The sequence below is a fragment of the Aulostomus chinensis genome, chromosome 18 (genome assembly GCF_037954235.1).
Source record: "Aulostomus chinensis isolate RoL2024-O1b breed Wild chromosome 18, RoL_Achi_v1.0, whole genome shotgun sequence".
Classification (NCBI taxonomy): domain Eukaryota; kingdom Metazoa; phylum Chordata; class Actinopteri; order Syngnathiformes; family Aulostomidae; genus Aulostomus; species Aulostomus chinensis.
Window position 1 is genome coordinate 17,130,310 of NC_141337.1, and position 19,691 is coordinate 17,150,000.

Here is a 19,691-nt window from a genome sequence, read left to right on the forward strand (position 1 = left end):
GTCGTTTCCACCACAATAGCACTGACCACTCCCACATAGGTTTCTAAGCTGGAGTTTCCACACTCTTCACTAGAACTGAAGAAGCTTCTCGGATGAGAGGTGAAACGTCTTCAAGGTAAACTTACGTCCAGTTGACCAGATTTTACTTCGCTTCGATCTACGATGACCTGGATGAATGAGAACCTACACAGACAACTCTGCAAGTGTTCATGTCATTTGTAAATCTCAACAATCACATGTGGTTCATGGAGACGAGTCACAAAATGAGATTGTTTGTGTTGGTCCTCGGAAAGTCTTTCATCATTCAAACTCTTTAGTGGACACATGTCTGATTGGCAGATGTGAATCCACACTAAATGACTCTGGAGACTTGATGGCCACAGTTGAGGCATCAGTGGACGACAGTCACCATTGTTCAAAAGATAATCAAACTCCCCCATGACGATGACACGTTCCAGGGTTGGGCAATCGTCACCTGCACCCTAATTAGACCTATTGTCCCTGATCTTCTCCCACACAGCCAGTCTTTGTACCTCGGGATGGTGTGTGTCCATGCCTACATGAGTGATGTCATGGGGTGATCTGATGTGATGTTTACTGTAGGTTTGCACACATAACAGGAGCTGGTGTTGGGTTTGTTGATCACATATGTGGGGATGTTGGTTCACTGGCTGCTCTATTGTCTCATGAGATTCATGGTTCACTTATGGGGTTGCTAAAGAGTACTTTGTGTCCTGTAAAGATGTGTACATATCATGTCCCATGACCTTGTATGATTGCAAATAGAGACACTGTCCAGCAGCAGCAGGGTCAAAGGTCAAAACAGTGGATTTCCTTTTAATCACTTGGTATTTCTTCCATTCCCGCTATCTTTTAATAAACATTGAAGCTTGATAAAGTTTCTGAAGTTTCCCCTGTTGGTGTATGAGCAGCAGCTCCCTCTGCTGGATTGAGGCAGTTAATACATTTTCCTGTCTTCCACTGCCTTGTAGCATGCATGATCTTTTCAGGAGGAAGTTACATCTTTCTTCTGATCCATCCTGGGTGAAGTCAGCCTCCTCCACCTGGATGGTATTCAGATTTTTGCTCCACACTTAACATCACCAGCACACACAGAGGCATCAAAAAAGTAAATCATTGTTTAATGAAACACTACTCTACACTTCTGAGCTGATGAAACTGTTAGCGGGAAATACGAAATTTAAACCAAAATCATATAGCATATTTAAATTTAAAAAAAAAACTTTCACAAATGAATATTGTTGAAGGAGAATATAGACCACATTTTGGTAGTTTAATAATAACAGTTGAATGGCTATGCCCTGTCTTTATTAACTATTTGTCCCATAAGATGTTAAGCAAAACATATTTTCCAGATATTGTTGCTGAAAGGAGACTTTTTCCACAGTGCAAATGCCTTATAAATAAGTAGCTGGGGCAAGCAGACGAGCTAGTTTAGCTTAGCAGAAGAGGCTGAGGGTCAACAGTTTAGCTGGCTTCTTTCAGCATTTTTAGAGGATGTGTTTTCTTCTCTCAAAACTTTCTCTTATCCTGCCTGGGGCTGGGGGCATTATGGTTGTTGACAAGATATTTCAGGAATGACTGGAGGTTATTTCTTCAGCACCAACACCCACTGGGTCTCAAGGAAGAACTCCTTGGTACAGGGACGCCTTGTGGACGCAAACGCAGATATAAGTTACTGTGACACTCAGAGTCATGCAAGCTGTGAGAGGAGCCTCAATTTATTGTGTATAAGTAAGATTGTGACTGATGTTCACTAAAAAGTGAGTTTCCAAAAATGTTGCCTGAAAGTAGCTGGGTTATCGTCAGTCTTTCAAGTAGCTGTTTAAGTAGCTGTCTCTGTGGTTGACAGGAAGAGAAGAGAGAGAAAAAGACTTTTCATGTCCTTTAATGACACATCAGACTAAAAATAACTAAAAGTACCTTCAAGACAGCAGCTTACTGAGAGAGACAAACAGAAGAAGGAGGCCTGGGGCAACGTGGCACCATCAGCACAGCGGGACATACATACAGTAATGAGGTTAGCTCTCAAACACATCCTGCAGCGTTTCAAACACTCAAGGCCTCACCTACATAATGTAGAGCACTTCATGGTTCCTACACTTCTCCATAATATATCAACTCTGAACCCTGGAACTTGAAAGGGAGCCCAAACCAGTGAGAAACACCGGGGAACTAAGATGCTGATGCCGCTGCAGACATAATTAACTAGAGGAAACAAGTGCTGTCCCCATCTTTTTCTTTTAAATACAGCTACAAAAGAGAGGATTATGCTTTTTGTCTCCTCCTTACTGCTTTGAGTGTGTTTATATTTACAATTTTCATCCACTCACTGTTTCTTACATTCACTCTTTAAATACTGATTAGAATCAGGCAGATATTTTTGGCACTAGTTGCTTTTCTTCCATTATTGTTCCCCGGTATTACATGGATGTTAAATACAGACACCGTCCGGACCTAGGGGAGGTTCTTCAGTCTGTAAACACACCAGTCGCACGGAGACCCTGCCATTGGCGCCCCTCCGCACTACATGCTGTTCTCGTCACAGCCATTAGAGGGCGCAAGAACTGAAACTTCCATCCATCCATCGTCGTCTACCGCTTTTTCCTTACTAGTAAGGGTCGCGGGGGGCTGGAGCCTATCCCAGCATCTACGGGCGAGAGGCGGGGTTCACCCTGGTCAGGTTGCCAGTCCATCGCAGGGCCAACATACAGAGACAGACAACCATTCACACTCACAGTCACACCTACAGTCAATTTAGAGTATCAATCAGCCTAGTCCCCTCTTGATGTCTTTGGGAAGAAAGACAGAGTACCAGAGAGAACCCACGCAGGCACAGGGGGACCATGCAAACTCCACACAGAAAGATCCCGCGCCCGAGCCGGGACTCGAACCCGAAACCTTCTTGCTGTGAGGCCACAGTACTGAAACTGAAACTTGCAACGGAACAAAACAAAGGCATTACATATGATCGCCAGTAAAATGATGCAGAATATTTGCTGATGATTATAACAACTGCGTGAGGGGTTAACAAAATTCAAATCTCATACATATTGTTCTGATCAAAGGTTTTCAAAGTGGGAGGTGGGACTCCCTAAGCAGCTACTGAACAACCTCATTTTATTAATATTTTGGTTAAAGCCATAGAGAAACACAGTAGTTTCGGTGAATTTTGCAGTTCCTCCAGAGTCGGACATGAATTAATGCCTTCAAACGCATAACAAAAAACAATGTTTGCCAGCTGTGTTTGTATGCTTGTCCAGTCCTTTCAAAAACTCTTAAAACAATCATCTTAATAAGTAGCATCTCAGTTGGATGGATGGGCTTGATTTTTAGACATATGATTATGTTCTACGGCATTGGAGGATGATTATACTTATTGTGGGTAAAATAAATCTCCACAGGAAAGTTTCTAATTGTAATAAGTAAATTGACCTGCCAGCACAGTAAACAAGTACTAGAGCGGAGCTTTCTTTAAATAGGGGTTAGCTGTACAGAGTATATGTAATTATATTTTTAATGATATTATTTTATAACTCTAGGTGACAGGTTAATTTATCTTGTCACAGGAAAATTACTTTTTTCCTGCGAGATAAGTTAAGCAACTCGTCATTTCAAGACATTTTAAAAGATGCTACCTGTTAAGTGATTATATAGAGGTTTTTTTGTGGTTGTTAATTTTGTTTTGACCACAAAAAAAAGACAAAATTACATGACAAGACATTGTTTTTGTAGTGCCGACATTTATATCTATTTGGTGTAGTCTAACATAGAAAATAACACTCATGATCTGATAGACATCACGCAAAAATGGATGGAAGCTTATTCAAGCGCCATCTGGCCCACTGTCTCAGACTTTGAAACGCCTTGTTTTAGATATATTTCATGAAGCCGATTAGTAAAAATCCTGGTTTACTTAATCGGACACAACTTTCAGACTCAGATAAGACAGACCAGAGAAATTGCAGTCGATTTGGTAGAGAAATCCAGGTATTAACCTCAGTTTTAACAACTCAATTCAACCCAAAAGCATATAAGCATATATAGAAAAAAAACAGTTTCCCTAAAATCCCAAACTAAAAATGTGGCTCGGACTTGTCCAGGGTGTTTGAAACATACATTTCTGAAATTCCCACTCTGACGGATTCAGTGCTCGTTCCTCCTCATCTAATAGTGGGTGAGGTTGGCCAGAAGTTTTCCACAGCTCCAGTTTCTCTGTATGTGCAGAGCCACAAAACGCGATGATTAAGACAACACTACCTGAATATTTCAATCATATTTTCAGATGAAAAAGCAAAGGTAGGTAACGGAATCCTTACTGACTCTTTTTTTTTTTTTTGGAGAAATCATTCAAAAAAATGCGACAGCAAGCCATTCAATCTCTGCGACGACTGAAAAAAAAATCATGTGACTTTACACTGTACAAATGACACTCAGTCTGTTTGCGCACAGGCACACATGCTGAAAGTATTTTCACTGTCACTCAAAGGATGACCGATGGCCTGCTGACAGCCACTGCTCCTCACCTCCAGGGAAGAGTTAACCACAGCAGATATTTCAAAGGTCAGCAATCCATCAGGCTGGAGAGTCAGAGAGTGTCAAGTTCTGCTACTACTACACATTGTTTCCTCCACCAGTTAACTCCAGTCTCCATTTCACTGTTTTGGACAAAAGCAACCGTCAGAGGATAGGAATGACCCTTTAGAAAGATCTTCTTATCCTAGAGTCCATCATTCTGGAGTGTCTCCATGCCAGGATCTGGTGTGTAAATATATATGTATGCATTTCTTTGTATGTATACAATCAATATCCTGTGGCATTGGCAGGCAAGTGTAAGCTGAGGGTTGAGAAGCGAGTTCCTGGTCCTGGAGCTGTGAAGCTGTATGCTGCATATGCCACAGCTGAGCCCAACATCAGGCCTGTCATATAGGAGACGGTCATGGTGTTCCCTGTAGAGACGGAGACAGCAGAGCATGAACGCAACCACATCTGAAGAAACTTGCTTGTCTGAAGAGAACACTAGCCTGTCTGGAGTGAACACTAGCCCATCTGAAGGGAATATTAGCCTGTCTGAAGAGAAAATTAGCCTTTCTGAAGAGAACACTAGCCTGTCTGGAGTGAACACTAGCCTGTCTGAAAGGAACACAAGCCTGTATGAAGGGAACACTAGGCTGTCTGAAAAGAAAATTAGCCTTTGAAGAGAACTTTAGCCTGTCTGAGGAGAACATTAGCCTGACTGAAGGGAACATTAGCCTGTCTGGAGGGAACACTAGCCTGTCTGAAAGGAACACTAGCCTGTCTGAAAGGAACACAAGCCTGTATGAAGGGAACACTAGGCTGTCTGAAAAGAAAATTAGCCTTTGAAGAGAACTTTAGCCTGTCTGAGGAGAACATTAGCCTGACTGAAGGGAACATTAGCCTGTCTGGAGGGAACACTCGTATGCCTGAAGGGCATACTTGCCTGTCTGAAGGGAACACTATGCTGTCTGAACTGAACACTAGGCTGTATGAACTGAACACTAGCCTTTCTAAGTGGAATACTAGCTTGCCTATATATGCACACAGTTAAAACTAGCAGATTTCTCTTCTCAATTTTGTCAGTTCCTTAAAAATCCACAAACTCTGGCTGCTGGAAATCTCCTTTGTTCTTGACCTGGAGGGAGTAGAAGCAACATAAATTTATATGAACCTTACACATCCCCTTTCCATTGATGTTAGTCATTTGGAGACATATTTCTATCCTCCTGGTGAATGTAATATTTACTCTCTTATAGCTCTAACAACTCCTTAGCTGCCAAATGCTCAACTATTGTACACTCACCTGTTAGTCACTAGCTCTTGGGAGCTTAGCAGCCAGAATACATTTTTAGAGCTGTTCCTCTGAAAAAGAGTGGTGCTAGCTGTAATTGACAGCTAAACAATGACCTGAAACTCTGCCAAGCCCAGAAAGTGGACAGCATTCTCTTTAGACTCATTATTAGTTATAATGCATTTACTGCATACTTTTCTAGTCTATTGACCACCAAAATCGATACGCCGCTTCATAAAAGGGCACCTGCCTTCAAATAGGACATGGGCCTGTCACTGGTCGTAGCCTGAAACCTCTAAATCGCCAAAATAATTCTTGGTAGCCAATGTTATTCTAAGTTACAAGAAGAAACAGAAAGGCTCGTAGAGTTGGCTTTATAAGAGCTGTTTTACCATCCTTCTACAGACACTGACGGGATATACGGTTACTTTAGAAACATGGCTGAACACACTCCCTCACCTGCCAGCTCCCTCTGTTCAGGCGGCACTTTGCCAGCAGCCTGTATCATCGGCACAGACCCAAAATAGCCATTGGTAACTCCCATGAGGAGGGAAAAGAGACACGGCCAGGCAGGATGGGACAGGGCAGGTGCACTTGCAGGGTACACGCACATGACAAAAAGAGGGATGAAGACCACTCTCAGGCAGGAGAAGAAGAGCAGGCGACCCCCAGACCAGTCATATGGCAGCGCTGCCAGGATCTGAGGAAACAGCAAGGGGACAAGTTGGCTTTTGCTTTGTAGCCAGAAAAATTGTGAAGCTAATAAACAAAATATAGGCTAGGCAACAAGGCTGCAGGTTTGAGCTTCATGCTAACACCGTGGCAACTTGCTCCAAATGTGCAGATGTGTGGCAGATAAAACCATGTCCATCATTTTAGCTTTGCATTTTTGTGGTTAAAAATGCAGGGGTGGCATGGCTCGGAGGCAGAGTGGCCATCTAGGGTCGCTAGTTCAATCCCCACTTCCCCCAGTGACCATGGGGAAGTATCCTTGAGCAAGATACTGAACCCCCAATTGCTCCTGATGGCCCTGTGACAGACTGGTGACCTGTCTGAGGTGAACCCTGACTCTCGCCCAGTGTCAGCTGGGACAGGCTCCAGCCCCGTCCCACATCCCGTAACAGGTATGCGGTATATAATTGTTGGCTGGATGGATGGATGGATGGTTAAAAATGCTAAGAAGCTCTAAATACACAACACACCTTGTGACATAGATGTCCAGGAGTTGCTTATGCAGTATAAATCACTCAAGTTTAGAAATGTCCAACTCATGCCAGTGTGTTAGCCAAAGTCAGAAATTTAGCTACTAATTCTCTTCAGTGTTCTTTTTTCTTTAACTTTCAAATGACTTCAATTTTACTTTCCCAGTTCAGTTTTAACTTCTCTTCCCCAGCCTTTAGCTTTTTTCTCATTTCAAAAATGAAACTTTCCCTCAAGAAATATTTTACCCATCAAAATCAAAAACACACCCTATGAGCAACTGATAAGTTGATTTTTAATATAGATAACAGCTTTGAGCAAGGTGCCAGATTCCACAAACAGACCAAACTGTATTTAATGCTCAGTCTAGTACAAGGTCATCTCCAGTGTGACAGTGCGACTCTTCTCCGCTTTTGTGCCAAGAAGTTAATGTGCAGCAATGTCTCATGCCGTATGACTCAGGGAGTGTGAAGTGATATGGGGGCATTCTTGTTCTAATTTCTGATATTTGACAGATCATACATGAGGATACATTACATATATGAATATATATCTGTATATATAGAAACTCAAAGGATGAATCAAGTTCATGTGACAGTAACAACTGCACAGGCTCAAATGATACTCATCCTTCATTAGAGGGCACCAAGAGTGCCGAGCTCTCGCGTGTCCAAAAGTCAAGATCACCCTCCTTATAAAAACATACTTTCTTCAACTGGATCCAAACTTTTCCCCCCCAAAAAAACCCAAAAACCCAACAACAAAATCCTACAAATTGATATATATCAGTAAATATTCAGTAAATGTAAATTTGCTTCTATAAAGGTCCATCCAATATTTCCTGAAAGATGAGTGCCCCATCTCACAATCTTATAGAAAGGGAGAAAAGTTATTTTTGCATTTGCTTTATCATTTAATTGGTTCTTTCTTGGCCATGTTCCACCTTTCCTCCAAATTTTATAGAAATTGTTCAGGTACTTTTTGAGAACCCCTGCTTACAGACAAAGAAACTAACTAAAAGCATCAAAAACACAACCGCAAAGGCAAATGTAATATAAGACCACAGACATTTTCATCATGAGAAAACTTTAGACAAGCCTGGATTAACTATGTTCAGATGTCACATTTATTTAGAGGCAGTACACCGCCATGTACGAGCTCAAATATTATTACTTTATATGATAAACAACGAACAATATAATTAATTTTTAATCTTGTTTACAGTTGTTATTACAAAAATACTGGTATTTTAGCTCTATTTTGGATTCTGGGGACATCGGCTAATGCAGCGGCTGATGCTAAATGCTAAGCTATCTAATCCTGGACTGATCCTCACGATGTTAAAAACATCTTTTCAAATCACTGTGAACAAGATCATTTCTGACATGGAACACACTTTATCATTGCTTTTAATGATGGAATCCGGAAGGTCATCATCATAAAAAAAAAACCCAGTTATAAAAGTACTCTTAAAGCTGGCCAATAAGCATAAAAATGAACATTAATGCAACATATATCATGTACATATGAACTGTTCACCTACTTACCTAACAGCTATACTGTCCTCTTGCATGCTCTAAGTTACAGAACAATTTTAAAAACAGCACCTCACCTTGCCAACAAAGTCAGACATATTGAAGGTGGCCATGATGAGGATGGGGAGCCACTCCCCTAAGGTGGGGTTTCGTATCTCGGACTCCAGACCAGGGAACAAACACAAGGTGATGCTGTAGGTCACCGCTATAGAGAGCATGTAGGCCCAGATGACACGGGACACCACGTAACGATGCAAGATCATGTCTGGAAAAGACAAGCATACACATGTCATGTTTAAGAGGTAATCACATAAAAAAATGTTTTTTTGCCACAGTTTAAATTTCAAACTAGTCTAGATAAATGATTATAAGTGAGGAGAAAAGAGAGAAAAGTGAGCAGTGATAATTAAAACTGTGAATACCGCGAACACCAGGCCAGCTCCTCCTTATCTTGGCTTTTGGGGCGTCAAATCGCACATAGGTCCCACCCACAAAATCCTCAACGCCATCTTCTGTAGCAGATGGAACTGTCCCACCGTTTCCCTTGAAAACACACAGGCACACATTCCAGTTTTTTAAAACATGACAGAACAACATCACAACTTAAAAAAAACTAAAAAAAACAATGTTAAATCTAAAGATTAGGAATTGTAATATTAAAATCAGAAAATAATATACTGCAAAAGGCTTTCAAGGGTTTTTGAAAAATATTTATGTGAACATTCACCAAGAAAACAATAGAGGGAGCCATAACACAGTAAATAAACAATTTTTTTTTACTTCATTCTTCAGTTTTCTTCATCAAAAATGGCCTCCTGGCTGTATGACATCAGCATTTTATGACAGCGGCGATTACAAACGATCACTGGGAGGCTGCAGGTTGACGTAATGACATCAGGGAGACTGTGGACCGGACTACAAATCAGCCTGGTAGCTACACACACCCACACACACACACACACACACACACACACACACACACACACACAGACACACGCGCGCGCGCGCACGCATCCACACTTGCTCTCCTTATCCAAACATTTTAGAATGTCCAATACTAAACACTCTTAATTATGCACAAAACACAGGTGTGTGCAGTTATTAGGACACACACAAACATTCAGAGGACAGAAAACACACTTGTTCTCCTTATCCAAACATATCAGCATGTCAAATACTAAACATGCTTAATTATGCACAAAACACAGGTGTGTGCTGTTATTAAGACACACACACACACTCACACTCACACACACACACACACACACGCGCGCACACAAATCCATTAGTTGATTAAAGGGACTTGCTAGCCAGAAGGCACCACTCTTCTTGATTATCCCATAATGTTGAGCACTGCCTTGGTTTCCCCCAGCAACCATAACAAAGAGCTGCCTGGATCTACCCCCAGATGCAGAAACAACACATGCACACGCAGACACACATACACACACGTCTACAAACACACTTCAAACAGTACACAAGTGGGATGCTCCTCTCACACTTGTTTTGTATGACACATACACACACACCCACATGAAAAGACGACAGCCTGAGGCGATGTGTCTTCCTTTGAAGGCTCTGTACACACACAGTGTGATGAGGAAAATTAGCTTCATGTCTTCAGGGTTTGAAACGGAGCTTCAAGCACAAAAGAGGCACAAATGTAATTTCTAGTCACTTGCTTGCTGCTTTTCCTTATAACCTGTGTGATCATTCTTCACTGCTCTGGCTGGCTGCTCTGCAGGCTGCTCTGTCTCACACCCTCTGGCTCACGTCTTAGCCTCCACCACTTCCTCTCAGCATCGTGACTCCTATTTTACCCTGTTCACAAGAGGCCTCAACCTCTCCCTAATCTCTCCAGAACCCCATTTGTCTCCATCTTCTTTCCACATCATCACTCTCTACCGCCAAGCCCTTCATGACTCCCACAATCCCCTCTCGCTCCTTTCAATGTTCTTCTTGCAAAAAGCAGCCGGTAGCTTAAATAAATGATTCCGAGAAAAAGCCCTTCACACACACACACACACACACACACACACACACACACACACACACACACACACACACACACACACACACACACACAAACCCTTCTAACCAAAATCTATGAGGAAATGGATTTGCATGACACCAGCGTTTAGAGGCATTTCCTGTCTCTCTTTTGTTGCACTATTCATGAAGTGTTTAATGAATCAAGTATATAAAAGTAGCTTTTAATCAAAAGAATCCATTGTTTCAAGCAGCAGCAGCATCTATTTCTTGAAGAGTAGATGCTGCTGCTGCTTGAAAAATGTGTGTAGTCTGAGATGAATTACAACAGTTTGCTTGCACAGCAGAAACATAAACTCCAAACATAAGAAGTCACTGCCTCTTTCACTCATTAGCATCTCTCAGCAGTTTAGTGAGCAGCATTGTTGAGATTGTTAGCAGCAAGACAGTTGACAAGTGATTGAAGCTAAATGGCCTCTCCCTTACAACACCGGTGCCCAGGAAACTCCACAAGAACTGACTAGACAAGGAGGCATATTTGTAGTCACTTGTTAAGAAACAGAACCCTTTTGACTCCACACTTCGTTCTTCTTATGTGCTTCAGACGTCATTCTGCGACATTTTGATTGATGTATTCAGTCCAAAATAGAGGCAGAGCTGTTGTCAACACTGCACCCAGAGTTTCCCCTCTTTGGCAGTTATACTCTTTGGTTGCACTGTGGAAGTTCATGAAGGCACTGTGCCATAAATCTTGCCACCAAATTCAAAATGCTCAAATGAGGCCATTTGGTCGATATAAGACAAAATGTAATGTGACATGATGGAAATGAATAGTGTCGCTTTCAGCTAAATGTTAGCATCATGCTAGCATGCTGACAATGTCAGTGCTTTTATCCTGATGACTAGCAGGTTGTTTGTCATCTTCATTTTTGCATGCTAACATTTGTTTATTAACGCTAAACACTAAGCACAGATGTGAATTTTTGGAGGGTAAACTAAAGCATGACATTAGAAATAGGACCTGAAAAGTTAGAGGGTCAGTATCGCTTCAAGTTATACGCCAAGACTCCATGGCCGTGGTTGCGGTTATGGGCATGTCGTGCAGCCAGCAGTCCAACATCTATTCATGCTGAGGAAGGCGGGAGCACAAGATTAGCTTCATCTCTCTCTTCCTGACAGATACTGCTAATCCATCAAAATGATTTTACATACAAGCTCTGCATATGGTAAACAGACTTATTTATATGGCACTTTTCAAACTGAGCAGTACTCAAAGCACTAACCCATTCACACACTGATGTGTGTTAAGGACATGTCAACCGACTCATCAGGAGCAACCAGGAGTAGGGTCCGACCGATATGGAACACCAATTTTGGAGCAGAAAAAAAATCCCTGATTAAGGATTTGTGAATTTTTATGCTTGACAGAATATTTATGCTCTCTATGTTAATTGTGCACCAATGTTGTACTGATATAACCATGTAAAGGTACTCAGAAGGCCAATTTCTTTAAAAAAATAAAAAATAAAAAAAACTTACCCTAAGTCAAATTAAATTACACTAGGAATTATTTCATCAAAAATATCTAATACTGTCATATCTGACCAGTTACATAAAGGCCAAAATAAATTAGCAAATAAACAAGGCCGAAGCACAAGAACTCTCTGCAGGAAACACTTCATTACACCATTTTTAAATCAACATAGGCATTGTTTTCTGCAGTTTATGTGCTGTAAAAAGACGTTTTAAGAGTGGCAAACAGATACACCAGTGAAAATATCTGTGATGGGCCTCTGATGAGCTGATAAATCCCAGTTCTATCAGTCAGACTGTAATGAGGAGACCAGTGCCTTGCTCAAGGATGTTCTGCCACAGTCCCTAGGGTAAGCAAGAATCAACCAAGTGATGCAACTGGATATGTGAGCCAGTAACAATAAACTTCCTGCATACTTTTTTTGGTGCCTTCCTCTCCTGTGTCACAGGAAAATAAGTCACAATCCAACAGTTAAGACTCTGAAATCCAGTAAAAGTTATAAAAATTCACAAAGAACAAAATTTGAATATGTTTACTATATCATGCCATCATGAGAAACATTGTGAGAAATGGATATCAAAAGCACTCAGAACATCCATCCATCCATTTTCTACTACTTATCCTGTCAAGGGTGGCGGGGGGGCTGGAGCCTATCCCAGCAGCCTTTGGGCGAGAGGTGGGGTTCACCCTGGACGGGTCACCAGTCCATCACAGGGCCAACACATAGAGACAGACAACCATTCACACTCACATTCACACCTACAGTCAATTTAGAGTATCAATCAGCCTCGTCCCCTCTTGATGTCTTTGGACTGTGGGAGGAAGCTGGAGTACCAGAGAGAACCCACACAGGAACAGAGAGAACATGGAGACTCACACAGAAAGATCCTGTGCTGGAGCCGGGACTTGAACCCAGAACCTTCTTGCTGTGAGGTGACAGTGCAAACCACTGCACCACTGTGCTGCCCTATTCAGTACATTATTATACTTATTTATAACAAACCCAGACAGTGTAGTTAAAGTAACTTGTGCACAAACTTACAAATTTAACTTCCTCTGCTGTGACATCATGGTGAACCCGGTATCCCGTCCCATTATCACGAGGGTCATGACCTTTGCCTGAGCCTTTGCCCTGGGCGTGGCTGGTGTAGTAGCGAACGAATCGGGAGCGGCGGACCAGCAGGTGGAGAAGGAAGCAGAGCATCTCCATGCTAATGGAGATGAGAAAGAAGATGAGTGTGTTCCTCCTTTCATCTGAAATCAACAGCTTGGTGAAGATGCGAGACAAGGAGATGATTACTCCAGCTGTACCTGCAACAGGACAGACGATCAAGAGATGGGTCAGAAATGGACAAGAAGACAGAAGATGGAGAATGTGAAGGACATACATTCGTGCATGATTTACTTACTTTCTCCGGTCATCACCCCCTGAGTGTATCTCTTTGGCAGCATCCCCATGTAACCATAGAAACTGGACTGCTGCACTGGGGAGGGGAGAGGGAACAAAGGCCTGACAGTCAATGGTGTATCAAGACAATTTCCTTAGATGCTCACTGCATCTCCCCTCAGAAGGAGCTAGCCTGACCCGCAAACCCTCACTAATTAAAATCTGCTGCTGGTTGATCGGTTCTGTGATCAAACTAACAATCAGCTCGGTGCGTGAGGACCATCTGAGGACCAACCTCCTCGGTGATTCTGCTGACACTATTCCTTCATTATTTGTCACGCTAACTAGATATTTGGTTGTGGAACCATCACTAGTAGAATCAACAAAACAGTCTTATAAACTATCAGTATTAATTATAAATGTGTTTATCTGTATGTTTTTATAAGTGGTATTCAACATTTTCATGTTGTGGACCCCAATGTTGACCTTCCATAAGCTACAGAACCCCATTTCAAATGATTTTGCTAGATAATAAATTGACATTCAAATGTTTTTCAAAAGAATTTCATCACTAGAAATCTTATCAAGAATCCAGTCCTTAAAAATAACAGTAAATAAATGAATTTATTTGCTGCTTTTATTTCAACAGTTTTCCTGAAGCAATTGCTAGCCATTTAACTTAATTTTAAAAAAACCTAGGGATTAAATTAGCAAGAAATAACCTGAGCATTAGCAATAAATGAGTACAAAGAAAATACTGAAGTAATTCAACATATCATATATATATATACATACATATATATGTATGTATGTATGTATGTATGTGTATATATATATATATATATATATATATATATATATCTCCAAGGACCACAAATATGATACTGTTTAATTTCTGTGATTAAATCAGTATAAAAGAGTTGGTTCTGAATGCAGAGTTCCAAAGCTTTTTAGAAATGTTCAAATAAAAATGTAAAATTAAATTATTCCTCATTTTGAAAACTGGGGGTTCCTGCTTTATGACATATACCCTCTTCTGCAATATAGTAATGCTATGAAGCCAAAATTAAATTTAAAAAAAATTATTTCCCGCTATATTCTCGACATTTTACACTTAATTTGCCTTGTTATATGTAAGTAGAAGCTTTGATTTATGAAGGGAATCAAGGTAGAGGCTGCACGGTGGTGCAGTGGTCAGCACTGTCACCTCACAGCAAGAAGGTTCAGGATTCAAGGCCCGGCTCGGGCACAGGATCTTTCTGTGTGGAGTCTCCATGTTCTCCCTGTTCCTGTGTGGGTTCTCTCTGGTACTCCAGCTTCCTCCCACAGTCCAAAGACATCAAGAGGGGACGAGGCTGATTGATACTCTAAATTGACTGTAGGTGTGACTGTGAGTGTGAATGGTTGTTTGTCTCTATATATTGGCCCTGTGATGGACTGGTGACCCATCCAGGGTGAACCACGCCTCTCACCTGAAGGCTGCTGGATGGATGGATGGATTGGAATCAAGGCAGATTTTGAGGAAGGAAGGATTACTTAAACATGGAAATTCTAAATGTGATATATTTTGATGAGTTTGGGGGATCGGCATAGTTATGCTACTAGCTATCGGAAGCTAGTGAACATGGCCTCAACCCTTTTCCATAGGCAAAATAGCCTTAAATGAGTTAATTTTCTAAAACAGAAGTATTTATAAGCAAACTAATGTCTCCCTCTCCATTTAGCTCCATGTTTATCTTTACCATATCCTCGTGGAAATATTCATATTAGCACTTAAGCTGCTAAATGCTACATCATGTTCACCCACTGGGCTGCCGTGGGTTTTGAGGGGCCTTTTCCATTGAAGTCAGACACTGATGTTATCAGAGCAGTGAAACTGAACAGTTCTTTTGTGGGCCATAAATCCAAAATAATGTGCTGAAAGACTGTAAAACAGTCAGAGAGCAGAGCTGAACAATCTTTCACTATAAAGAATGTTCCTTTACACATCTCCCGCTGTCATTTCATGTCATATATGATATGTATATAACCATGTACATTTATTGAGATTATATCTGTGAAATGTAGAGGAACAATACAAAGTCACTCTGGTGACTGGGTTGAAATGCATGACATTGAATCCTGTCGGACCTCTTGTATGAGCCCCCCACCTGTGCTGATGTAAGTAGTATAATTGTTAATAGTGATGATACCTGTACATCCGAAAGCCACCACTCCCACTGACACGAGGTTGATGATGTAAGCCTGCTGGTTGGTAAACTTCGCCAGCCAGACATCAAACACACTGACAAAGACCAGCGGCCCCAAAGCTAGGATGTAACCTGCAGAGGCAGACAGATGGTGAGAAGACACCATGCACACACAAGTTGTGCTACCATTGCATGCCTGAACACATATTTGACGGGGCCGACTTGTGAGTAGTGTTGCTTTCATGCGAGGGGGGTTTATTAATTCCAGAGACAAGCACTGCTGTAGACAACAAACTTCAAAAGCCATTTCCTCAAGGATGCAATCGCAGCTATTTTAAGCCCCAGAGGGTGATGTAGTGAAATCTCACTGTCATATATATGGAGAGAATGAGCACTCCTGAAGGGGTGCACATTCTTAAAGAATGCTTTTGGATTTTTTTTGCTGAAAAATTATTTTTATTTTTAGCAATTTGCTGGAAGGCTGTCATGTGTTTGTACTGTTAAATTTACAGTGCAAAGCAACTTAAGAGATTTATGGATGACTTAAAAAGCATATCACCGACATGTCGCAAACCAACGTTAATGAATAATTTGCATATCATGTATGTTGTACTTATGTTGGTATCGTATTTATCTTTCAAGTACTCACAAAAAAAATGTCTTTGAGCTCACAGGGACATTTTCCCCTCCTGAACCAATCCTTTTTGGCTCCAGAATGCGGAGAGAGCTCGCCACATATATTTAGCTTGAAGCTTATGGTGACTGACAGCAAGCAACACTAAAACAGCACAAAAACATCAGTTTATAAAATCTCCAGACCATAGTCTGGCATAATCCATCTCCTCCTTATCCAGCTCAATGCTCCTTAGCCACAAAACTGTAATTATGACATATAACAAACTATAACACTTCCAGTTCTGAGTGTGACCAACTAGCATTTGAACCAAATCACTCGTGTTCATCTGCCCTCGTCCAAGGTAGTGAAAGGGTTATCGTTAATTTGAGTGCTTGTGGATGTCTACGCATACGGCTGGATAACGAGGACATGGATTACACCGGAAAATGCACTTGAGAGGTTTTTTCTGGCAGTTTTTCCATTTGTTTTTATTGTTGTTGTTGTTGTTATTTCGTTACAGCTGTTGCTAGCAATCTGTCACCATTAACTTATAAGTAGCAGACTCTTTCTGCATTCTGAGGTCACAAATGACATAGCAATGAAAAAATGTTTTTGTAAGCTTAAGAAATCTATTTGTAAAAACTTGAAAGTTAAAAAAAAGCACTTTTTGGGATGAGTATGACTTTAAGTAGCACGGGGATTTGTAAAATGTTGAAATCTTGAGGAAGTAAAACCGATGATGACGCAAGACGAAGGAAAAAGTGAAAAGAAGATGAAATACAACCTGCAGTCCCATGTGAATGTTTGCCAAAGAGTGTGTGAGCCTTTTTTGTATCTAAAGGGTTCCTGTGTATTTTTTCTCTTTCTATGTTGGCCATCTTTGTTCTGTTTCCAGTGGGTCTTCCTGACCTACCCACAGTGATTCTGGTGTGCATACTGAGTCTCTCCACCAGAACGTTATTTAGGATGACAGCCAACAGCGCCACCAGGATGTAGGTCAGACTCATGTCAAACACGATGGACGTCCCTGAAACACACACAAGGCTCCTGGGAATCAGATGTGTATTGATAAAGAATTTTGCATGCACATGTTGTTGTAAAGGGGGCGGTCACATTCACGGATTCACACATTCTTATTTGTACCTTTAAACTTGTGGTGAAGGTAGTCCACATCGGTGATGAAGCTGTTGTAGGGCAACAGGAAACCCACTCCAGCCAATAACATCGCAAAGTAGATGCCATGGTAACGGTCGTCAGGGATCGGTTCCTCAAAGTCTGAGCGGCATAGAAGGAAAAGAGAGGGAGTCAAGGGTTAGAGAATTAATAGAGAATGAAACTGTTGGGAAGAAATGAGCTCAAAGTATCTGAATTAAGTCTGAAGCTCTGGATCTTCATTAAAACCAATCAAGATGAAAGAGGCTGGAGCCGCTGGAGCCACTGGAGCCGCTGGAGCCGCTGGAGCCGCTGCAGCGAAGCCTCTGCTCCACCGCCTGAGCAGCTGATGTAGCAGGTGAACGACTGACCAGAACTGTCTCAGTAGTTCCTCAGAAGAACTTTTGTTTTGCAGCTGACTCCGTTTCATGGTATAAGTGTGATTTTCCTTGCTTCCTTCCTGTTCATAAGCCTCTCTATTCCTGTGAGCCTCCAAACGACTCTGACTGAGTATTTTGATTTTACAGCCAGTAGTACATCATTTTTCTGGTGATCACCTGCACTAAGCTCCTCAGAGATTCACTATATCTCCCTCTCAATTACTGACAATTTTTTACCAATAATATGAATAATGTACGCAATAAATTAACATTCACTGCATATATCTATTTGCAGCTCTCCTTGCTGGGGTTTCAGTCACAGTTGTTAGAGTGTGTGCTGTTTACCACAGACAGAGGAAAAGATCACCGCCTGCAGGATCTCATTAAGAGAAAATCCAATTGAAGAGGAGGCTGCAGCCCTGCCCACACCGTGTGACTGACATTTCATGCCGAAATTGGCTCTATGCACGTGCTTAAAGTGGATGGGTCTTGATTTGGGCAAAATTTACTGCATATGTTGTTTGTACACTAAAGTACTGTGATTGCTGTCAGAAAGCCAGAGACAAGCTAGAGGCGAGGGGTGGAGGTTTGTGCCCCCCTAGAACCCTCTCTGACCGTCCTCTCTCTCCCTCTGATTTCGATTAATGTGGCAACACAGCACTATCTCCTCCTCCTCCCTCGATGTCGCTGCTTTGAATTCACTTCCGCCTCCATCGCCCAACACGTACAGCCCTATCCTGCACTAACACTTTTTCATCGGGTAGAATTTTTAAATGCAAGATTAATACCATTTTTTCAAGTGGACCTGAAACTCTAGTTCTCATCCCTTTTCCTGACGGCACAGTTATTTTAGATACTTTCTGCTTCTCAAATCAGGATAAAACACTTCTGAGACATGTTAATGAAACAGAGTCGTACCTTCTGATATCTGACGTGGTTGAGAGATATTTATCGCCCAATCTCATGTGGAGACACGATCTCAACACCCCCCCCCCCCCAAAACAAAAAACAAGGATGAAATTATGTTTCTTAACTGCAGCCATTGCACCATCTTGTTAAACCAAATAAGTGCAAATAGTATTCTTACTGTGTCCAGTACATGTTACCACCAGATATGGGTTGAATAGACTTCTTGCTATTAGTAATACCTTTATTTTGCAACAGACTAACCAATTTAGACACAGTAAAAATCTCCCTGAAGGTGAACTGTGGACCATTTCCAGTCGGGTCCAGAGAGACTAGCTATCCCTCTCAGGAGCTTTATAAAGCAGCCTGGAACTTCAGTGACTTTTAGGAGCCTTTCACCATAGACCCACAATGATACTGAACAACCTTTGTGAGTTTTAATCCGTTTTACTCCATACGGTTCTGTTCATCTTGGCACCGCCATACTGTATCACATGACATTGTTGGCCAATCAGAGCTGTTACAGGAATTACATGTATTGTTTGACGTCTGACCATAATTTTAACACATTGTGTTCCACCCACACGCTGCACAGTCAACAGCGCATCTCCTCCAACTGCACAAACATGCAGGTACACCCTTTACCATCATGAAATGAAACAGCGCTGTTGGGTTATTTTGGTGAGTATTTGTAAGATACACGATGGCTATAAATTTATTAACAAGCTTTCTGGAGGTTTATCCCAACATTCATTTGCAAAATGGTTGCTGCTTTAGTAGAGGGTAAAGTTTAGTAGAGAGATCTCTGACTCTGTATTGTATGTATGGTGATGATAAATATGCCAGAGTAGAAAATGTTTCTGACGCATCACCATTGTAGGCTCAGCATATAAGTACTTATCAGGGAGGCTATTTGTTTATCCATTGACTTTAGATCAAAAGTATTTATAGTCTTACTTACTACAATGTCAGC

At 41.5% G+C, this 19,691-nt stretch overlaps 1 protein-coding gene across 1 annotated transcript in view; it reads right to left on the reverse strand.

The window, feature by feature from the left end:
- Positions 1-1,892: 1,892 nt before the first annotated feature.
- The window catches only part of slc29a4a (solute carrier family 29 member 4a), a 20,843-nt gene continuing 3,044 nt past the window's right edge, over positions 1,893-19,691 (reverse strand). The window contains exons 3-11 of the mRNA XM_086185667.1: positions 17,424-17,555; positions 17,194-17,307; positions 15,668-15,796; positions 13,498-13,572; positions 13,131-13,399; positions 8,988-9,108; positions 8,643-8,830; positions 6,290-6,530; positions 1,893-4,970 (exon numbers count right to left, since the gene is read on the reverse strand). Coding sequence (XP_086041793.1) covers positions 4,825-4,970; positions 6,290-6,530; positions 8,643-8,830; positions 8,988-9,108; positions 13,131-13,399; positions 13,498-13,572; positions 15,668-15,796; positions 17,194-17,307; positions 17,424-17,555 — 1,415 coding nt within the window. The 3' untranslated portion in view covers positions 1,893-4,824. The remainder of the gene's footprint in view (positions 4,971-6,289; positions 6,531-8,642; positions 8,831-8,987; positions 9,109-13,130; positions 13,400-13,497; positions 13,573-15,667; positions 15,797-17,193; positions 17,308-17,423; positions 17,556-19,691) is intronic.